General features: G+C 39.9%; 1 protein-coding gene across 9 annotated transcripts in view; it reads right to left on the bottom strand.

Moving 5' to 3' along the window:
• dcp1a (decapping mRNA 1A) overlaps window positions 1–22,323 on the bottom strand; it is a 147,266-nt gene that overhangs the window by 31,093 nt on the left and 93,850 nt on the right. For 6 of the 9 annotated variants that reach the window (XM_069939730.1, XM_069939729.1, XM_069939728.1 and 3 more), the window contains one exon: window positions 16,977–17,104. The exons of 2 other annotated variants lie outside the window; for them this stretch is intronic. In XM_069939730.1, the coding sequence (XP_069795831.1) occupies window positions 16,977–17,104 (128 nt within the window). Of the gene's footprint in view, window positions 1–10,777; window positions 10,801–16,976; window positions 17,105–22,323 lie in introns of those variants that run through there. One more of the 9 variants, XM_069939734.1, reaches the window with a different exon arrangement.

Genomic DNA, 22,323 nt, shown 5'->3' with positions numbered 1-22,323 from the left:
TACAGTCACAAATCCCTTCCCAAAAGGTGACCCAGTGGCAATGTCGGTAAACTCTATCCTTAAAAGTTGCAAATGCCTCACATATCTGTTGTCACTGATAAGTTCAGCTGCCACCAGATTTCTCAAAAATCAGTCAAGTCTGATACTGCATCACTCCAAGCAAAACCACGTACTTCAACAACCAAAGTCAGTACAGAAACAGATGCAATGAGTATTGGATGGAGGAACAAGCACAAAAAGACTTCAAACTTGGCTATTGGTTGAAGCAACTGGTATTTTAAGGACCCCCGTATCAGTTAATGTACTGAACACTGCCGGATGTTTGCATTCATTATCAGTACCCAAGTGAACACAAGAGTTCCAATGAAACAATTCACAGTTCTTTCTTGATATGGTTGAACCATGGCCTCAAGCCATCCTTTTGATTTTCTCTTGAGCTGAGAACCTCATGATATTATACTCATTAACTAATATGAATGTGGAAAATATTTCAAAGTCAATTTTGACAAAATGGAAATCACAGCAAGAACCAGGTCTCAAATATAAAAGGAATATTGTAAGTGAAAGCAATTTAGAGCCACACATGACAGGTAAGTTTTCTTCCTTTCAATTTGGGAACATTTATGAAGCTTTTATCATTTAAGAATAGAGCAAATGCTAGCAAGAGGAGTGCTGAACACTTGCGATGAGATTATGCATGTGTGTTAGGTAATATTTTGACAAGTTTGAAGATGTAACAAACATGTTTACTGAAATTTGTTCATGAAATTCTTGTTGGATTCATGATGTGACATTCAAATTTTTTAATGAATTAAAGGCCTTTGATTAAAAATTAAATTTAAATTCCTTCCACCACATGTAACTTGTGCTAATATTTGGAATGTGATGCTGCAGTTTACAAGCATTGTTATTTAGCTACAAACTTTTTACAGCAAGAAACCAAGATAATTTTTCTGTAATGTGTCAGCTGTTAATATATCAGCTAAGACAAAATTAGCTTGTTATATTTATAGTAACACTTAGGTGGTTAAACATATTATTTAATCTTAGCCTAATTCAGTTAGTTCAAATGAAAAGGAAATGTACTGCTGTATCAAGTTACTTTTGAGTTGAATTGACATGCTATGCCTTCACAAAACAACATTAATGCTTTGTATAAATTTAGTTGCCTGTATCATTGTTTACAAACCAAGCCCCAGTAGTAATTCATGTATACACCAAGAATAGTTCCATTTGGATACAATGATATTTTTTTCCCAGATAAACCTGGGTTGATTTTCTTTGGAAGCAGGAAAGCAGCAGGAAGACATTGAATTCTATGCAATATCTAGTTTTTTAAAAATCCCTGTTTACTCTCCAAACTCCCATTTCTTCTTGCAGATGGGACATAGATTTAAAATAATTTATGGATAGATTGGAGGAGAGATGAAAAACTCACCCAGAGGGTAGCAGAGGTCTGAAACACAGCATTATTTATGTGATTATTTGTTGTGCTCTGGGTCTATTGCTAGACGGTGGGATCAGATAATGAAGGTCTATGTTTCGCATAGACAAATAAGCTGAGTAAACTCCATGTTTTTAAAAATTTTTTATCCTCTAATAAATGATCTTGCTTTTAATGCAGCTTTAACAGCTTTCATAAGCACAAGTTTGAAGTGCTCAGAGATCATTTGGAAAATTCCTTTGTTATTCTCCAAATAATATTAAAAGAATTTTCCATCCACAAGGGATTGTTCAACTCTGACAGATTGGACCCATAACAGTGCAGAGCTCAGGAAATATTATTCCAATGAATACACTATCCAAGATCAAAATATTACCACTCAATTCAGAGCATTATACAGTACAGACATTCAGATCAACTCTGTGAGAGAGAGAGAGAGAGAGAGAGAGAGAGAGAAAGAGAGAGAGAGAGAGAGAGAGAGAGAGAGATATTCAGCAGCAGCAGCTGGGACTGGAACAGGACAAGCTGACAAGCTTGTGGAAAAACCCCATTTTGAAGATGAGTTGTGAGTTCTTAGTTCAGCCTGGTCAAAGCCCTTGTGGTCTATACAAGAGGAGAGAACTGGCTGCCTAATGTTTCACCTGAAATAAGAGAAACAAAAAGGAACTCTGTGGTGACCTGAAAGAAAGAGGTTATCATCTGGAAAACCCTGATGGGCAAGTTTCTTCGGCAAGACACTGAAGTGGCTGATCGAAAGGGATCAGTTGTGGGTGTCCAACGAGCAACAAATCTCTCACTTAAAACTGATAAGAACCTTCCTGAGCAGTAACCATTTACCTTTCGAGCACCAAAGCCTGGTGAAGTTCAAAAATGTTAAATTCTGTGCACAGTTTAAAAATTGCCTGATACAGGTGAACTTGGAGGAATGAGAAATGAGATTGAACTGTGAACCAAAGAACTTTTTTGAACTTACACACACATTACATACATAGAATTAGAAGGGGGTTGTTAGGTTAGATTAAGTTTATAGTAATTAAAGTTTGATCCTGTTTTCATGTTTAAAGATAATTAAAAGCAACTTTTGTTGAAGTAACCATTTGACTTGGTGAATTTCTATTGCTGCTGGGTTTTGGGGTCCATTGGGTTCATCATAACATTATCTAGTTTATTTAAGGCCCTTAATTTTATTTCTATAAAGGTCACTTCTCAGACTTCTTCATTCCATGGAAAACAGCCCTTTCCTTCTAATTCAAGGCCTCCTGTCTAAGCTAAAATAATTAATCCTTATGCTAACTTTACTGCAATTAAGACAAAGTTAACTAAAAATCTTCCAATCACTCTCGATTCATGAAAATAGAAAAGTTGCGAGAGAGCTTCCAAATTGTAGGATAATCTCAATCACCACACTGAATAAATGTTTTAAAGATTTTCTTCCTTTCAGACCACATCATTCCATTTAAACACTGAGATTTCACAAGGAAATTTGAAACCAACCTACAACATTTTCTGACCAGGCATAAAGATCAAATGTATAACTCAATCTTGGACAGTGTGACAAATAAAAGTTGTGGGCTTTGGCTTTCAAATTGCTCTTTATATTTAAAAAAAACACTTTGGCTCCTTGGGGTAGATCGTTACAATAGGTCTGATCGTTACAATGACAAAACTAGTTATTTTAAAATCTTAAGTCGAGAGGAGTCACATCACCACTAATCTACAAATGCATAAAGATTTTACTTGCAGTCTGCAAAAATAAACTCACGTTTCAAAATGTGAACATTGATTATGTGAAGCAACTTCAACAAATCTGGGTGGGGGGGAGGAGAACACACAAAAAATCTGTGCAGTTTTATTAGAATGAACTATGCATCAATTGTTCAAAAGGTTCATAAGTTCTAAAATTAGTTTGCCGCCAATTTCCAAATCCTGAATTAAAAAGGGTTTTTAAAGCAAAGGATGAAATAAAGGGCCATTTGAAAGAAAGACAGATTTGTTTTGTCAGATAATATGGTAAAGATTTTCAGGAAAATTAATGAAATGATCAGCACCTGGAAATTCATTTTTAGTCTGCAGCTCTAATCAGATTATTGAGTTAATTTCAGATGCATAGAATAATGAACTGCTTCTGCATAATGAATTTATCACAAATGAAAGAGGATTATGGTCGCTGCTGCCTGCCTAAATTTGAACCACAATACCAAATGAAAAATACTGCAACCAGACAAAACAGAGCAAAATAGTTTTTAACTCATTAGTAATACAAAATGGCAAGACAGAGAATCAAAGATTGGTATCCTCTAGGAGAACAGTTGAATCAAGTCAAATTTAATTAGTTGCTCCTTTAAAAAGTTGGCCCTTTGTGAAAGTAAGCTGTGTGTTTTATCATAGTTATGCTTTTATTCATAGTTTTCCTAAACTAAAAGTATCATAATATGCAGTTCAATGACTACATGTTTATGTATGATTATTTTCTCTTTCAATATTTTTATTAGTTTCATCATATTGTGACGTGTCGAGATTCTAGCTCGGAAATAAGACACACACACAAAACAATGAGTGCAGGTGACACTGATTTTAATGAACTGGCTGACTGGCTGCTTTCTTTCAAATGGTCAGGGAGACCCACCCCGGCTGCCACGTGACCGACGGGCATAACCCGTGCCCCTTCAAGTGCTGATTAGTGGGATCAGCCCATTTTGCTGCAGTGTCGTTGACAGGTGTGGCTTGTGCTGGTCTGGGCACTAATTGGCCCTTTTGTGATCCATCACCGGCGATTGGCTGGCAGAGCCTGTTTTGAAGTGGCCAATGGGAACAGGCTGCTGACACCTCTTCAAGCACACTCTATTGCCGTGTTTGAACGGCATCTTCTGTGTCAGCTTACTGCGATAGCTGCGGGCCGCTACATAATCCCACTCCCCCCACCCCCGAGAACTGGCAATCAGAGATATTAGTACCTTTAGGAGGCCTGGCCCTGTAGTGAGGGATTGGGACTGTGACTGGTTGATTGCTGTCTAAATGTGCCGGTTTGAGTCGGACAATTGTGAAAGTCTCTTCCCTGCCACTAATGTCCAGAACACAGGTGGACCCATTGTGTTGGAGGATGGGATATGGCCCCTCGTACAACCTTCAGAGTAGTGGCCGGTGATTACTGCACCTCATGAAAACATATTTACAGTTTTTGAGGTCTTTGGAGACTAGGGACCTGGAAGGCCATGCGCTTTGGGAAGTGTTGGGGCAAACGTTTTCAAGCGTTCGTGCAGTCTGGCTAGGGTGGCGTCGGTGGGTCTTCCGGGCTACTAGCCAAGAATTCGCCAAGGATGACTAAGGACGCAGCATACTCCATCTCGGCTGCGGATGTATTGAAATCCTCCTTGGGTGCAGTTTGGATGTCCAGGAGAACCTATGGCAGTTTATCTGTCCAGTTGGGTCCTAAGAGTCTGCCCAAAAGGGCTGATTTGTGTGCCTATGGAACCTCTCCAGCAATCGTTGATTTGCAGGTGATATGCCATCATCTGGTGGAGTTGGGTTCCCACGACATTGACCAAGGCTGTCCAAAGACTGGAGATAAACTGAGCCCTCCTTTCAGTGGTGAGATGTTCTGGGACTCTAAAGTGTGCCATAAGTTTAGCAGGGCCCTAGCACATGTCTTAGTGGACAACTCAGGTAATGGGACTGCTTCGGGCCACCTGGTCGAAGAGTCTATAATAGTGAGCAGGTATTGGGCACCCTATGACACCGGTAGTGAGCCAATAATGTCCACTTGTATGTGGCTGAACCTTTGCCATGGTGGTTGGAAAGTCTGGAGGGGGGCCTTAACATGTGCCTGGATCTTAGCAAACTGACATCACGTGCAAGCCCTTTTCCACTGGCTGACGTCTTTTCGGAGGCCATGCCAGATGAATCGGTCAGCTACCATTCTGACAGTGGTCTAATGGAGGGGTATGCCAGATTATGGACCATGTCGAAAATTTGTCTTGTCCAATTGGCCGGGATGATTGGGCATGGCTTACCAGCAGCTGTGTCACACAAGAGTTATTTTACCTGGACCAATTGGGACGCTCTCCAGCTGAAGGATGATAAAGTGGGGATGTCGGGATCCTCCTGTTGTGCTTTTGCCAGGACCACTTTGTTGATATCTGGGGCGGGGGCACGTATGGTGGAAATGGTGGGTTGGGACAATGTGTCAAATTTTCCTGCAATGTGACTCATGTCAGTGGAGAATTCTGAAATGTAAGAAAGGTATCTCTGCTGCCTGGCTGACCATGGATCTGAAACTTTGCTGAAAGCAAAGGTAAGTGGTTTATGATCAGTGAAGATCTGGAATTTCCTGCCCTCGAGGAAATATTGAAAATGCCTGAATATACACACATTACATACACATGCGCTTAGAATTAGAAGGGGGTTAAGTTAGGTTAGTTAAGTCAATAGCGATAAGTTAAAGTGTGATTCTGCTTTCATATTTAAAGATGATTAAAAGCAACTTTTGTTCAAGTAAACACTTGTCTTGCTGAAATCCAGATTTATTTTTACTGGGGAAATTAAATTTATAATTTTATCAAGTGAAATTTATTAAAATAGCATTAGCTGTGGCAAGGAAATGTATTACAGTGACTTGGAAATCAGATGCACATTTAGGTATAGAAAGATGTAGCATGGAAATGAAAAATGAAAAATAAATTTTTTCTCTTGTCTCTTTTTTTTTCTATATAACTATATATCATATCTATTTCTATTAACATGTTTTTTGGTGGGAGGGTATATGTGAGAGGAGAGTGAGGGTGGGGGGGGGGTTTAAATTAACATGCAATCATTCTAATTTTTAATCTAATCAAATTTTGCCTATGTAAAAATACATTAAATACAGATGGAGAATTTTAAATCAAATATTAAAAAAACAAAAGATCAGCTTCTGAACACTTCCTGCTCTTGTGATTCCCGAAATATCAGCTGACGGCTGAAAAGCCACAGCTAGAGGTTCTAAGGGCAAATTAAATAATAATAGACTTAAAGGATATCCCTGTCTGGTACCGTGATACAAATGAAAAGGTTTAGATTAAATTGAGTTCGTAAAGGTTAAAGCAGTCGGACACAGTTAAACCTCATTAGAACGTGATTCGTTAATCCGCGGAATCGCTTATAGTGCGGGTGTCTGTGGACTCCAAACTGCTAAGGGGCGGGCTGATGACAATCAGCCGGCAACCCAACTCCCTGCACCTGACAGCCCCCTTCACCGGACAGCCCCCTTCCCTGCTGCCTCTGCCTGGGACATCGGGGCAGGGACAGCCGGCGCCGTGGCGGCTGTCCCGATGTCCCGCGCCTGCCGCCCAAGCCCCGACATCATGTGCTGGCAGTCCCACACTCTGACATAAATGCATCTGTTGCACGACTTGGCTGTAACGCGGTATGAAATCTTGGACTCCAACTACCACGTTCTAACGAGGTTTTATAACAGTTTAATCCAATCTACGATTGGGGACCAAAACTGAATTTCTCCAATACACTAAATAAATATTCCTATTCAAGTCTATCAAAAGCTTTTTCAGCATCGAAAGAAATAACACAAAGGACGAAACTGTGGTAAGTTAAAGTATGTTTAACAAACGACATATTAAATTGAAAGTAACGTCCTTCAATAAACACAGTTTGATCCTCAGAGATGATTAATGATATTCTCTAATCTTTAAGCTCAAATCTTAAGACAGTATATTCATAGCAATAGTTAAGAGGGAGATTGGTCGTTAGGAGGATCAGTCTCATATGCCTTTACACTTTTTAGCAATAAGAGAAATTGAGGCTTCAAAAAGTTTCAGGCAACTTTCCAGTAACTAAGGGTTGAGTAAAAAAAGAATGTAAATGAGATATGAATAAATGGGAAAATGATTTATAAATCTCTGCTGAGAAGCTGTTGGGACCAGGGACCTTACTGGACTGCAAAGAGTTAATAGCTACTGCACAGAAAGTTGTTCCAACTTTAATTTGTCCTCTGAAGGAACTGAAGGAATAGACAGATGATCCAAGAATTGTGGTATGATCTTTAAAATCAAATCTGAACAGTACAACTAAGAATAAAATTGAGAAAAAGGGTCATTTATTTCAACAAAATCATTAGTAATCTTACCATCATCTTTATTAATCTCAGTGATAAGCCATTTAGCTGTATTTTGGCAAGTTAACAATTTCTCTGCCTTATCACTATGCACATAGAACTTGGATTTACTCTTTAAAAACTTGTCTGAATGAGACAAGTAAGAAGCAAGTTGTGTTTAGCTTTCAGTTCAACCCTTCTTTTTAAAAGCTCAGATTTCAGTATTATAGCATATTATTGATCAATATACTTCAGCTGATTGGACAAGTAGTCTCTCTCAAGATTAGCCTTATTTTTTATGTTTGCTTAAAATGAAATTATCAGACCTTTGATATAAGCATTGCAGATTTCTAAAACTGAAACCTCCGACAAGGAGTTTACACAAAAAAGGCAATTTGATCTTTAATGAATTTCAAAAAAAATTGAGGAGTCACATGATGGAGTAGTGGCCAGGAGGGGAATACCAGCCCTCTCCAGAAAAGAAGAAATAAAGTGAAGAAAATACAAAGTTCAAGAAATACAAAACATAACAAATAAAAGATAAAGTTATAGAGAAAAGAAAGAAAATGGCACCCAAGAAGGAAAAAGTAAAAACAACGGGAAAAAAAGAAAAGTCGCCGGAAGAGAAAGGAGAAGGCCTTACCTGCATGAAGAAACAGGGAGCTGTCGTGGAAAAGAGAGCCCATTCTCCGAGGTTGGTGACGACCCCGCAGAGTCGCGACCTCCCAACCGCTGGACTGCAAAAATGGCTCTCTGAGCCAAACATAAGTGCGCTCACTAAAGAGAAGGAGAACACCGACAGGAGGGGGGCTCAGCTGAGGAGCAGGCAAACACAACGCGACCAGCTGAGAGATGCCCAACACCAGGCCTCACAGCTGGAAGAGGAGGAAAGCGACAGGAAAGGGAGTGAAAGGAAAGAAGAGCAGCAGCAGGAGGCCCAACAGATGAGTAGCCCAGAGGAGGACCAACAGCAAGGAGAAGCCCAGCAAAGTGAGACAAGCAACTCATCAGGAAAGTCAAAAGAGACACAGACACAAGGAAGAGAAGAAGACACAAACATAGGTGTAGACACAGAAAAAGAGGAAGAAGAAGACCAAGATCTGCACAGAGAAATAGAAGGTAAAACAGATGGACAGAATATAAACATTTTTTTCAAGAACAAATGAATTTCAAAAAAATCAAGGTCCAATAACAAAAGGATATTCAACTGCTATTGTTTAGTAATTCTAGGTAAATCTGGGATATTAATAGACATAAAAAAAATCACTAAAATGGTCAGAAATTAGCACACTTTCATAAAAACAAAAGTCCTCAAAATAAATTAATTGTTGGCCTATAAGAAAGTAATCGATATAAGAATATGTATGATGGACATTGGGAAAAAATAGAATTTTTAAAATCAACAAGATGAAGAAATCTCTATACATCAATAACCTTGGAATATAACAATTTATCAGAAAAGCGGCTTATTTAAATTAGCGATCTTATGAGACAAGCGGTCACTTTAGTTCTGTTTTTACAAGAGAGGATTCAAATAACCTCCCAAGGTTGTTGGGAAACATAGAGACTAAAGCAAGGGAGGAACTGAAAGAAATCAGTATCTCTAAGGACATGGTCTTGGGGAAATTGATGGGATTGAAGGCAGATAAATCCCAAGGGCCTGATAATCTACATCCTAGGGTACTCAAGGAAGTGACCATTCAGATAGCAGATGCTTTAAGAATTATTTTCCAGAACTCGATAGACTCAGGATCAGTACCCATGGATTGGAGGGTAGCTAATGTTACCCCACTATTTAAAAAGGGGGGTAGAGAAAAAGTGGGGAATTATCGGCCGGTGAGCCTTACATGAGTAGTGGGCAAAATTAAGGATGTAATAGCGGAGCATATGACTAGTAGAGAAGGGATCGGACAGAGTCAACATGGATTTACAAAAGGTAAATCGTGCTTGACAAATCTACTGGAATTCTTTGAGATGGTGACAGGTAAAATAGATGGGGGAGAGCCAGTGGACGTGGTGTACCTGGACTTCCAAAAGGCCTTCGATAAGGTCCCGCATAAACGACTGGCTTCCAAAATCAAGGCTCATGGGATTGGGGGCAAAGTATTGATGTGGATTGAGAACTGGCTGGCAGGTAGAAGACAGAGAGTTGGGATAAATGGCTCGTTTTCTGAGTGGCAGGCGGTGACCAGTGGGGTACCACAGGGATCTGTACTGGGACCCCAGCTGTTCACAATTTACATTGATGATCTGGATGAGGGGATTGGATGTAATATCTCCAAATTTGCAGATGACACTAAGCTAGGAGGGGTTATGTGCACGGAAGAGGGGGTCAGGAAGCTCCAGTGTGATTTGGATAAATTGAGGGACTGGGCAGATACATGGCAAATGCACTACAATGTAGATAAATGTGAGGTTATCCACTTTGGTAATACAAACCGGAGGGCAGATTACTATTTGAATGGCAATAGATTAAGAGATGGGGAAGTGCAGAGAGACCTAGGGGTACTTGTACATCAGTCTCTGAAGGCGAGCATGCAGGTACAGCAGGCGGTTAAAAAGGCAAATGGTATGTTGGCCTTCATATCAAGAGGGTTTGAGTATAGGAACAAGGATACCTTACTGCAGCTGTACAGGGCCTTGGTGAGACCACACCTGGAGTATTGTGTGCAGTTTTGGTCACCTTATCTAAGGAAGGATGTTCTTGCAATGAAGGGAGTGCCGAGGCGATTCACCAGGCTAATACCTGGAATGGCAGGAATGACTTATGAGGAAAGACTGCGCAAATTGGGATTGTACTCGCTGGAGTTTAGAAGATTGAGAGGGGATCTCATAGAGACATATAAAATTCTGGCAGGACTGGACAGAATGGATGCAGATGGGATGTTTCCAATAATGGGAAAATCCAGAACCCGGGGCCATGGTTTGAGGATAATAGGCAAACCATTTAGGACCGAGATGAGGAGGAATTTCTTTACCCAGAGGGTGGTGAATCTGTGGAATTCATTGCCACAGAGGGCAGTAGAGGCAGGTTCATTAAATCTATTTAAGAGGGAATTAGATCTATTTCTTCAGTATAAGGGTATTAAAGGTTACGGAGAGAAGGCGGGGACGGGGTATTGAACTTTAAGATCAGCCATGATCTCGTTGAATGGCGGAGCAGGCTCGAAGGGTCGAATGACCTACTCCTGCTCCTATCTTCTATGTTTCTATATCAGACCAAGTCAATAGTTTAAATCATCACCTACCATCAAAGAATATATATTCATATCTGGTAAAAGAGAGAAAAGATGTTCAAAAAAATTTGGATCATCAATATTATGACCATTAATGTAAACAAAGTTTATTATATAGTTTACCAGACGATACATGTAAACGACCGTTCAGGTCAGTGATAACTTCATGTTTAATAAACGGCACTGATGGATCGATCAAGATTGAAACACCCAGAGATTTAGCCAAAAATGCTGAGTGGAATTGTGGTCTCTTCCAAAAATTCAGAAATCGAGAGGTATCAGGTAAAGTAAAAGGTGTTTCTTGTTTGATTATTTTAAGTTCACAGAATAATATCAAATAATGAAGCAAGAGTACAACCATGAATAATATTTGATGTATGAACTCAACACTTGGTGCAAGTTCAAACCTGGTGAATGCACAAAAGAAAAAAATATATTTTGGCTGGTTCCAGAATTGAGGATTTCAATGACTGGGAAACACTTTTCGACAGAAAAAAATGCAACTGACATCAAATGCTTAAGGCTAAATATGTCCCCGAGTATCCAAGATTTGAACAAATAAAATGCTGATACAGGTACTGTTACGAGCCCAGAGGACGCCAAAACCCAGCAGCAATAGATATTCACCAAGACAAATGGTTACTTAAACAAAAGTTGCTTTTAATTATCTTTAAACATGAAAGCATAATCACACTTTAACTTATCACTATTGACTTAACTCACCTAACTTAACCCCCTTCTAGTTCTAAGCGCACATGTATATAATGTGTGTGTGTTCAGAAAAGTTCTTTGGTTCACAGTCCAATATAGAAACATAGAAGATAGGAGCAGGAGTAGGTCATTCGACCCTTCGAGCCTGCTTCGCCATTCAACGAGATCATGGCTGATCTTAAAGTTCAGTACCCCATCCCCGCCTTCTCTCCGTAACCTTTAATACCCTTATACTGAAGAAATAGATCTAATTCCCTCTTAAATAGATTTAATGAACCTGCCTCTACTGCCCTCTGTGGCAATGAATTCCACAGATTCACCACCCTCTGGGTAAAGAAATTCCTCTTCATCTCGGTCCTAAATGGTTTGCCTATTATCCTCAAACCATGGCCCCGGGTTCTGGATTTTCCCATCATTGGAAACATCCCATCTGCATCCATTCTGTCCAGTCCTGCCAGAATCTCACTTCTCATTCCTCCAAGTTCAATGGTTGCAGGCAATTCTTATACTGTGCACAGAATTTAACATTTATAAAGTTCACCAGGACTTTATGCTTGAAAGGTAAATGGTTACCGCTAAGGAAGGTTCTTGTTGGTTTTCAGAGAGAGATTTGTTATTCCAGGACATCCACAACTGATATACTTCCATCAGCCACTCCAGTGCCTTGCTGACGAAACTTGCCCCTTCAGGGCTCTCCAGATAACCTCTTTCTTTTAGGTCACCACAGAGTTCCTTTTTGTTTCTCTTATTCCAAGTGAAACATTAGACACCCAGTCCTCTCCTCTTGCATTAACCACAAGGGCTTTGAGCAGGCCATCTTTCAAATGGCCTTTCTATAAGTTTGCCAGCTTGTTCTGTTCCAGTCCCAGCTACTTCTGCTAGCTGTAACACTGTACAAGTGGTGTGTGGGTGTGTCTGTGTGTCTCTGTATGCAAGTCTGTTTGACTCTGCTTGCAAAACCACATGACCCTCTTCCAACAGCAAGCTCTCCTCTAGACAATATGCAGCTCCAACAAGCTCTTTCATCTGTTGCCTTTTGTAGACAACAATCCATTAGTGAAGTCTCTTGAGCAGTCTTCAAAGCTCTTGCAAAAGCTCTGAGGCCCCAATATGTCTAGCCTGGGGCAGAGCTCCAGTATTTTAAATGAGATCGGTTTTAAATTGTTTATACGTATCAACTCTAACAAACCTTTCCCAATTTATTTCCCAAAAACATATCTATATACTCTGTCACAGTACAAATGAACCTAAATTGGGAATTAATGAAGTAATTTCTTATTCAGCAGTTGTACAGTGCAGAACTGGGCCAAAGCAAAAAATTAGTTTTGGATGAATGAAAGACATACAAAATATATTCCTTCCAATGATAAGCATTTGGGTAGGCGGATGTAAACAGTAACATCTCTTCAAAGCCTAAATATCACTGAGTTAATATTTACCTTAAGAAACAATTTTTCCATTTTAACAAGTGCATAACAGGAAGACAATTTTGCATTCAACCATATGTTCTTGTTAAATAGGAATGTCTGCAGACAGTGTAAGGATTGTGCAATAAACAAAAATGTTGAGAAACTCTCAGCATACTTTGGAACTAAAGGATAATCAATGTGTTCTTATAACACATTTTGTTTTTAAACAGCAACACAAATCATAACAGATACTTCCTAAAGTAAAGCCAAGTTTAATCCACAAACCAAATCTAGCTTGCATGCAAGTGCAAAAGGAGTCAGATTTAACAGTTTTATTAACCGTTTCATCACCCAAAGGTTGTGTTTGGAATTAGCTGCCGGCATCTTGTTTTTTTTAGAAAACAAAATGTTGCACTTGTGCACAAACATTGATGGTTCTGTTCAAGACAGCCAATTATAGAATTATAGAATGTTTACCGCACAGGAGGTGGTCACTTAGTTCACTATATCCATGCCCATTCTTGACCACAGAAACCAACAAGTGCAAAAGCCATCCCCTTCTTTACAGCCCTATATATTTTTCCTGATTATTTAGTTGTATCAGTGAAGGTCTCAGTGGAAACTGCTTCCACTGTATACAATGGCAGTGCATTCTAAATTCTGCCCCACACCATATACAAAAAGTTGTTTTTTTAAAAAAAAAATCATTGTTAATTCTTTTCCATTCATACCAGTGATTGGTGTTCATCATTCTCACTACCACTGTTGAGATCCCTCCTCATTTTATATACTTGGAGCAGTGCCACTCAGCCTGCTCCTTTCTCTGGAAAACAGTCCCAGCCTCTAATCTCTCCTTCAAACATCAGTCCTCATTCCCTGGAACAATTCTTGTGAATGTTTTCTGGATCCTCTTTAATGTCTCTGTGTTTTCTTCAGTGAGGGAATTTGCATTGAATGCAAAACTCCAGTCAAAGCAGGACCAATAATTTATAAAAGTTAAGCACGTCTTTCCTGCTTTTATACCTCTATTGATAAAATTCAAAAATTTATGTCATTATTTTCCCATTTTACACCCTTTTAAAAACAAAATTTTTTTCTACATTAGCTCCCCTCATCCTTTTCATCAAAATGCGTCACCATACATTTTTCCACGAGATACACTCATCTACTCCTTCTGCCATCGAGTTTATATCCTTGTGCAATCAACTATCGTTTGGAAAAATTGGGAATTATTGCTAATTGAGTTATTGTCTCTATGAAGTTGAACTTCTAATTTATTACATGATGCGAGTAATTTGTGAACTTTATAAAAGACTGCTTGGGGTGCTGCAGGAGAAATGCTGTCAATTCTGGCAATCAATTGGAGAAAAAGAAGCCAAAACTGTTTACAACACTTAGATGCAGACTCATGACTCCTTGGTTGTGTGCCAAGGTAGTTCACTAGAATTTCATGAAAATTGAGAGACTTCCTTTCTTTGGAAAGACAAGAGAAACTGGGAATATTCATATGATGGTTAGGGGGTGATTTAACACAGGTTTAAAATTACACTAATGTCTCAAGTCAAACAAAGGGAATTATTTTCCACCAAATCAATACCAAGTAAATCAGTGATCGGGAACAAATATTGAAGTCAGTTAAACAAGTAAACCTGCAGATGGTGGATTAAGTGCAATATAAAAATGTGCTGGGGAAACTCAACAAGTCACACAGCATTCGTAGGAAGTAAAGGGTAACAAACATTTCAGGCCAAGGCCCGTCATCAGGAATAATGGGAAAAAACAGGCAGATGCCCGAATAAAAAGGTAGGAAGAGGAGAGGAGACAAGGGGAAAGGGGAAGAACACAGGTCAACAGGCAAGTAATAAGTGGAGACAGGTGGAAGGTGGAAGTGAACAATGGGTCATTTTTGGCCTACTCCTGTTCCTACTTCCTATGTTCCTATGGATGGAATTAAACATTTTGCAGGTGGCCATGGTTTGGCAGTGTACAAGATGCAGGTGGCTTCTGTTTAATACCATGCTGAGTTTCTCTAGCACTTCTGTGCATTGCTTTACCCTGTATGATGTTGAGCTGCGAGTTTTTCACTGTTGCACTAAAAGAACATGAGTGTTCCTGAATTATGGTAGATAGGGATGCAGGAAGAAAGTAACTCAAAACCACTTTTACTGGCTGAACAAAAGGTTTATATTAAAAAGATAACTATTTCAACATAAGCAAAAATAATCATTATAATGCATTTAACTTTATGAAATGCACCTAATCTAGTTTTTTTTTGTTAAGCATCCTAGCAGCAGGACTGCATTCTGCCAGATGGTAGAATAGTAATCAAAACCTAATCTGTAGTTCCTTACTCTTTACAGCAAATTATAATCTACACTGCTTTCATTAACAAAGGGGGAAATAGCTTGAGATGAAAGTGTAAATCATCCAAGGTTAATTAGATAATGATAATTAAGCATATTTTTCAACACAAAAGTCAAGTTTACAACCGAAATGCAAGACAATGCAAATGCTGATATCTAGGACAAAAATCAAACTATTCAAGAAATTCAGTGGGTCAAACAGCAACTGTATAACCAAAGGATAGCTAATGTTTTGAGATGGAATGCGACACAAGACCAACAATTTATGGATGGGCAACTGCAATTATTTATAATCAGGGTTCAAGTAAAACACAACAGACAGCCCTCCATGTTTTGTCTGTTTGTCTCAACATAGTTGTTCTATCACTTTTGCCCTCAACAAACGATTCAACACCTCCACGAACACTTGCAAATGCAAAATAACTCCAAAGTCTACCTGACAGACAAGTAGCAATTGCAAAAATAACTCAACTGATTTCAAGCAAAAGAAAAATAAACAGGTTTTGAGAAACCTGCTTCAAATTAAATAACAATCAAAAAATTTAAGGAAAAATATACAGAACTCTGACAAATAGTATATCACTCTTAAGGCATTTCAACTATCGCTGCTGATTCTAAATTCTGTTTCCTTAAATGTTTCACCAATTTGGTTAACTTATCAGTTTCAATGCAGTTATCTCATTTAGCCCTCAGGATGGATTCCTAAATGCATGTATTTGCTGGCCACGCTCCAACCACCCTACTTCTTTGGCTTGGCTTCGCGGACGAAGATTTATGGAGGGGGTAAAAGTCCACGTCAGCTGCAGGCTCGTTTGTGGCTGACAAGTCCGATGCGGGACAGGCTGACACGGTTGCAGCGGCTGCAGGGGAAAATTGGTGGGTTGGGGTTGGGTGTTGGGTTTTTCCTCCTTTGCCTTTTGTCAGTGAGGTGGGCTCTGCGGTCTTCTTCAAAGGAGGTTGCTGCCCGCCGAACTGTGAGGCGCCAAGATGCACGGTTTGAGGCGATATCAGCCCACTGGCGGTGGTCAATGTGGCAGGCACCAAGAGATTTCTTTAGGCAGTCCTTGTACCTTTTCTTTGGTGCACCTCTGTCACGGTGGCCAGTGGAGAGCTCGCCATATAACACGATCTTGGGAAGGCGATGGTCCTCCACCCTACTGCAGGTAGGCAAACTGGGAGGCTGGCCCCACATGCCTGCTGTCAATCACTGGCCCACATAAAGACTTGAACTGGCCCCTTTGGAGCAGTCAGTCATGTGGGGTCAGGGGGGGGTGGACTGAGACCTGGTGTGTACAAGTTTAATTAAAGCCTGTGGTACAGTCTGTGCACTTTGCGTCAGGATTATTTTCACAGCAATACTCACATGTATACAATCCAAATGAGCTATCAAAGAGGAGTTATTACATAATGTGACCTCACTGGCCACAAATAATATTTGTGTCTGTTCTTACAATCCATTTAAAATTAGACGTAGAATTTTTAAAAAATCAGGTGATGTTGGTACTGAAGAATATAAACTTTTAATTTTTGGTAATGTGTGTCAGAGCCAAGTGTTTCCAAATGTTTTCAGTTGGATTTAAGCAGATCTACTCTTTTCTCCATCTCAACTTCACAGAGCATCCCAAACCCAATATACTTTTATTCTTCATTAACTGGTCAATTCATCAACAAACCAATTAAAAACATTGAACTGTTGTTTAAAATTGAAAGCTGAAGATATATACTTACAATTTGAATTTCTATAAAGAAGAAATGGGTCTTGGAGTTGAAACTCCAGATCTTTGTTGATAGGTTCAACTAAATTTTTCATGTTTAACCGATTCATGATTGTAAAGCCATGGTAAGGGGAAGCAGACCTGTGATTAAAAAAAGTTATGTACATATTGTTTTAAACTCAAAATACAGAAATATAAAAATGTCGAAGCAATATTTCACACCACTCTCCCAGAACTTCTTTCCTTCATCCAATTAACAATTCCTTGACCAATCTAAAACCAGTCTTCTCCCAACTTTGATGAAGCCAACTACAAATTTACAACTCAATTAATTTTGCCGTCTCACTAGTTTTCCTCACTTGTTACTAAATTCCTAAGTGAAAAGAATACACATCAAGAACAGCATCTGAGGTCCAATATTTCTGTGAATAATGTAAATTGGTTTGCCTCAAAAGTTTCATTCTACTTTAGTATTGCAAGTGTTAAAAAATTTGAACCATCTGGAAATTGCAAATACTTGACAGTTCACTGCCATGATAAATGCAGGGATTAGTTAATCAATTAAGCATCTGAAAAATAGTCCTCTACCACAGCTTTTCTTTAATACACTTAATAATTGGGCCATTCTTCTGGAATAAATTAGATCAAAGCATCCAGAATCGGATTTATTGTCGAGAACAAAGTCATGTAATTCGGTGTTTTGGGGCAGCATCATAGAGCAAACATACATATTATAACCATCTTACAACATTACTATATTAAAAATAGTGTACGAAAAGTAAGGCAGTGTCTTTGGTTCATTTATTATTCAGGAATCTGATGGCAGCAGGGCAGAAGCCATCCTTGAGCCGCTGAGTGCTCATCTTTAGGCTCCTGTCCCTTTTCCCTGATGGTAGCGGAGTGAAGAGGGCAAGGCCTGGGTGGTGGGGGTCTCCGAGGATAGAGGCAGCTTTTTTAATAACATTACCTCGATGGAGTCAAGTCTGCTGCCTGTGATGCCACAGGCCGAGTGAACAAGCCCCTGGACTACTTCATTCTTGTCCTGTGACTTGGCACCTCCATGTGAGGCAGTGATTCAACCAGCCAGAATGCTATCCATGGTACATCCACGAGAGTCTTCGGTGACATACCGAACCTCCTCAGACACCATGAAGTATAGCTACTGGTGAGCCTTCTTTGTGATTGCATCAACATGGAGGCTCCAGGACAGATCCTCAGAAATGCTGACACCCAGAAATTTGAAGTTATTGAAGTGGTCTCAAATCTTGTGTTTAGTGCACATACTTTATTCCCCAACAATCCATCTCTGAAGATTACAGCTGTGATGAGCTACAATATAACTGACAACAGAAAAGCACAAAACAAGGTCTCCAGTTTATCAGTTAAGATAGTTTGAGAGTCCCAATGCACACATAGGACAGAAATAATCTTTTTAGTTCTTTGTGTCTGATACAAAAATTAATTTTCTGAAAAATATCGTGGATCTTATTTATTCAGCCTTGCTCACTAGAGTGTATTTTGTTACAATACTTTTAAGATTTTAAAAAAGCAATTTATTATTCACCTAATTTAAATAAAACATTGTATTCCAACACTAGATGAGCCTTTGTAAATGTCTTTTCTACCCTCGGGTACCACTCATTAATACGTAAACTAGTTAAATGCATTAAATTATATTCCTAAAATTGGTCAGTGACATTCATTGGAAAAAATAGCACAACATAACCAACTTCACGTTAGTGGTCAACAACTGTATATACTCATGTAATTGTTACATTTTTTAGACGAGTTTTTTTGGTTCAATTTTTTTTTGGGGGGTGGAAAAAAAGACTTTTACATGGGTCAAACCTTTGACAGCAATAAGTACCTGATTTGTTCAAGTTGCCTGAAGCTTGGATGACCAGGACTGGGTGATGAGTTCATGTTCAGAGCATCAGGAGCTCAGATGGGCAGGGGGCTGGGCAAAGGTTCATGGTCAGCATGTCAGGAGCTCAGTTGGGCAGGCATCCAGGACTTTATGAGCTCCAGTAGGTAGGCAGCTGGTGAAGATCAAAGGACAGGGCATCTGGAGCTCAGATAGGCAGGCGGCTGGGGTGTCAAGAGCTCAGATGGGAAGGTGACCAAGCGTGGATCCACTTCAGGAGCTTCAGAGGCTGGATGGCTGGAGCAGGAGCTAATGGCAGCCAGGGTGAGGATCTGTGGTTCAGGGGTTTGGAGCTCTGGTGGGCCAGAAGTCAGGGCATCAGGAGCTCCTGCAGGTGGGAATGGCAAGGATCTGTGGGCAGGAGGTCGGATGGTGCCAAAAAAATTGGTCAGGGGGGTGGGGGGTATTTTTTACATGGGTCATATGAAAACACACCATTTTCGGGCAGGGGTGGGTAGATGATTACACAATTAGAAATGGTACTTTTTTTTAAAAAAAAGAAGCCTGGTCACAATTCATGCCAAATTTTCAGGTGGAATGTTTCTCTGCAGCCTGCTTCAGAACTTCTTGTGTGCTGCTAAGGCTCGGTAGCTGCTGCACCACTGATCCTGTGCAAGCTATGGGAATATCCAAAACCCTGTGAAGTCTTTCTGTCTACCAACCAGACACTGTTCAGTTTAAAGCATACCTGATTTATGTTATGAGCAAAATGACCAATTGTGACATTACTATCAACAGCTGATAATATATAAAATCATCTGGTTATGGCTCCTCAGAAGGGAGCGTCATCAGATCAGAGACTTTGGCAATGGATATTAAATGTTTCATTTGCTGTATTTACATGCATAACAATTGGATGATTCTTCAGCTGGACTGTATGGATTTATATCATTGTCTTCTGTAGACTCAAAAGACCAGCTAAGTTTCTCTAGCATTTCAATGTGTTTCTACATACAAGATCAAATTCTACCTTCAAACTCAAAATCCACTTTGACTGGCTCACCCAATCACAATGGATCCTATGTTTTTAATTTAGAGATACAGTGTGGTAACAGGTCCTCCAGGCCCATGAGCCCACACCACCTTATACACCAGGGGCGGCCAAACTATGGCTCATGAGCCACATGTGTCTCTTTGACATGTGCGGCTCACAACAATGTGTTGAGATCGGATTCAGATGAGTTGGTGCGGCTTGTGATTGAAATTGTTATGCCTGTGTACATTTTGATTATTGAAATTAATACAAATTATGTTTAAAAATACATGTGAATTAATATGACATACATGCATGTATTTCTTAATATTTATGTTACATTTTTGTCACAAAAATGAGTAAAACATGTATGCAATATTTCACGTTGTGTGGCTCTCAAACAACTGAAGTTTATCATATGTGGCTCTTAAGTGAAGTAAGTTTGGCCACCCCTGATATACATTAACGTGACCAATGAACTGACTATCCCCATGTCTTTTGAACTTGGGTGACTGCTGTTTCTTCAACAGTTGGCTTTGCCTGGTGTTCTTTGTGCCACAGTGGTACAGGGATACATTCCAGAACAAAAGCAATGGCATTCCTGAAACAAGTCTTGTCCAAGAGATGATGATGAGAGAGAAAACTAGCTGGAATTAAAAAATCTAACCAAATCTGCTTCCATTTCACCAAGACATGCACCCTATCTGGTAAATCATGAAAATCTGTAGATGGTGTGGATGAAGTAAAAAAAACCCAAAAAGCTGGAGAAGCTCAGCAGGTCAAACAGTGCCCTTTATGTAACAAAGGTAGAAATACATAGCCAACATTTGGGGCTTGAGCCCTTCATCAAGGTTTGAGAATGCCGACAGGAGTCTGAACAAAAGTGTAGGGCGGGGGGTGGCAAAGGCAGGAGATAATAGCATATTTTCACTCGTATAGCACGCACATAATTTGATTATCTTCATGTTATATGTGTGTAAAAATATTTTCGTATACATGCATATAACACATGGATGTTGTCTTCTAAATTCTGACTGGCAAAAATCAATTTGTATTTAAATTGGACGAGACAAAGCACATACCAGTTTCTACCACAGTTAATCTCCCTCTATTAACACCACCAACTTCTCCCTCAATTAACACCACCAACTTCTCCCTCAATTAACACCACCAACTTCTCCCTCAATTAACACCACCAACTTCTCCCTCAATTAACACCACCAACTTCTCCCTCAATTAACACCACCAACTTCTCCCTCAATTAACACCACCAACTTCTCCCTCAATTAACACCACCAACTTCTCCCCCTATTAACACCACCAACTTCTCCCCCAATTAACACCACCAACTTCTCCCTCAATTAACACCACCAACTTCTCCCTCAATTAACACCACCAACTTCTCCCTCAATTAACACCACCAACTTCTCCCTCAATTAACACCACCAACTTCTCCCTCAATTAACACCACCAACTTCTCCCTCAATTAACACCACCAACTTCTCCCTCAATTAACACCACCAACTTCTCCCTCAATTAACACCACCAACTTCTCCCTCAATTAACACCACCAACTTCTCCCTCAATTAACACCACCAACTTCTCCCTCAATTAACACCACCAACTTCTCCCTCAATTAACACCACCAACTTCTCCCTCAATTAACACCACCAACTTCTCCCTCAATTAACACCACCAACTTCTCCCTCAATTAACATCACCAACTTCTCCCTCAATTAACACCACCAACTTCTCCCTCAATTAACACCACCAACTTCTCCCTCAATTAACACCACCAACTTCTCCCTCAATTAACACCACCAACTTCTCCCTCAATTAACACCACCAACTTCTCCCTCAATTAACACCACCAACTTCTCCCTCAATTAACACCACCAACTTCTCCCTCAATTAACACCACCAACTTCTCCCTCAATTAACACCACCAACTTCTCCCTCAATTAACACCACCAACTTCTCCCTCAATTAACACCACCAACTTCTCCCTCAATTAACACCACCAACTTCTCCCTCAATTAACACCACCAACTTCTCCCTCAATTAACACCACCAACTTCTCCCTCAATTAACACCACCAACTTCTCCCTCAATTAACACCACCAACTTCTCCCTCAATTAACACCACCAACTTCTCCCTCAATTAACACCACCAACTTCTCCCTCAATTAACACCACCAACTTCTCCCTCAATTAACACCACCAACTTCTCCCTCAATTAACACCACCAACTTCTCCCTCAATTAACACCACCAACTTCTCCCTCAATTAACACCACCAACTTCTCCCTCAATTAACACCACCAACTTCTCCCTCAATTGACACCACCAACTTCTCCCTCAATTGACACCACCAACTTCTCCCTCAATTGACACCACCAACTTCTCCCTCAATTGACACCACCAACTTCTCCCTCAATTGACACCACCAACTTCTCCCTCAATT

Source organism: Narcine bancroftii, chromosome 5 (genome assembly GCF_036971445.1).
Source record: "Narcine bancroftii isolate sNarBan1 chromosome 5, sNarBan1.hap1, whole genome shotgun sequence".
Taxonomy (NCBI): Eukaryota; Metazoa; Chordata; class Chondrichthyes; order Torpediniformes; family Narcinidae; genus Narcine; species Narcine bancroftii.
This window is presented reverse-complemented; position numbering and strand designations above follow the sequence as displayed.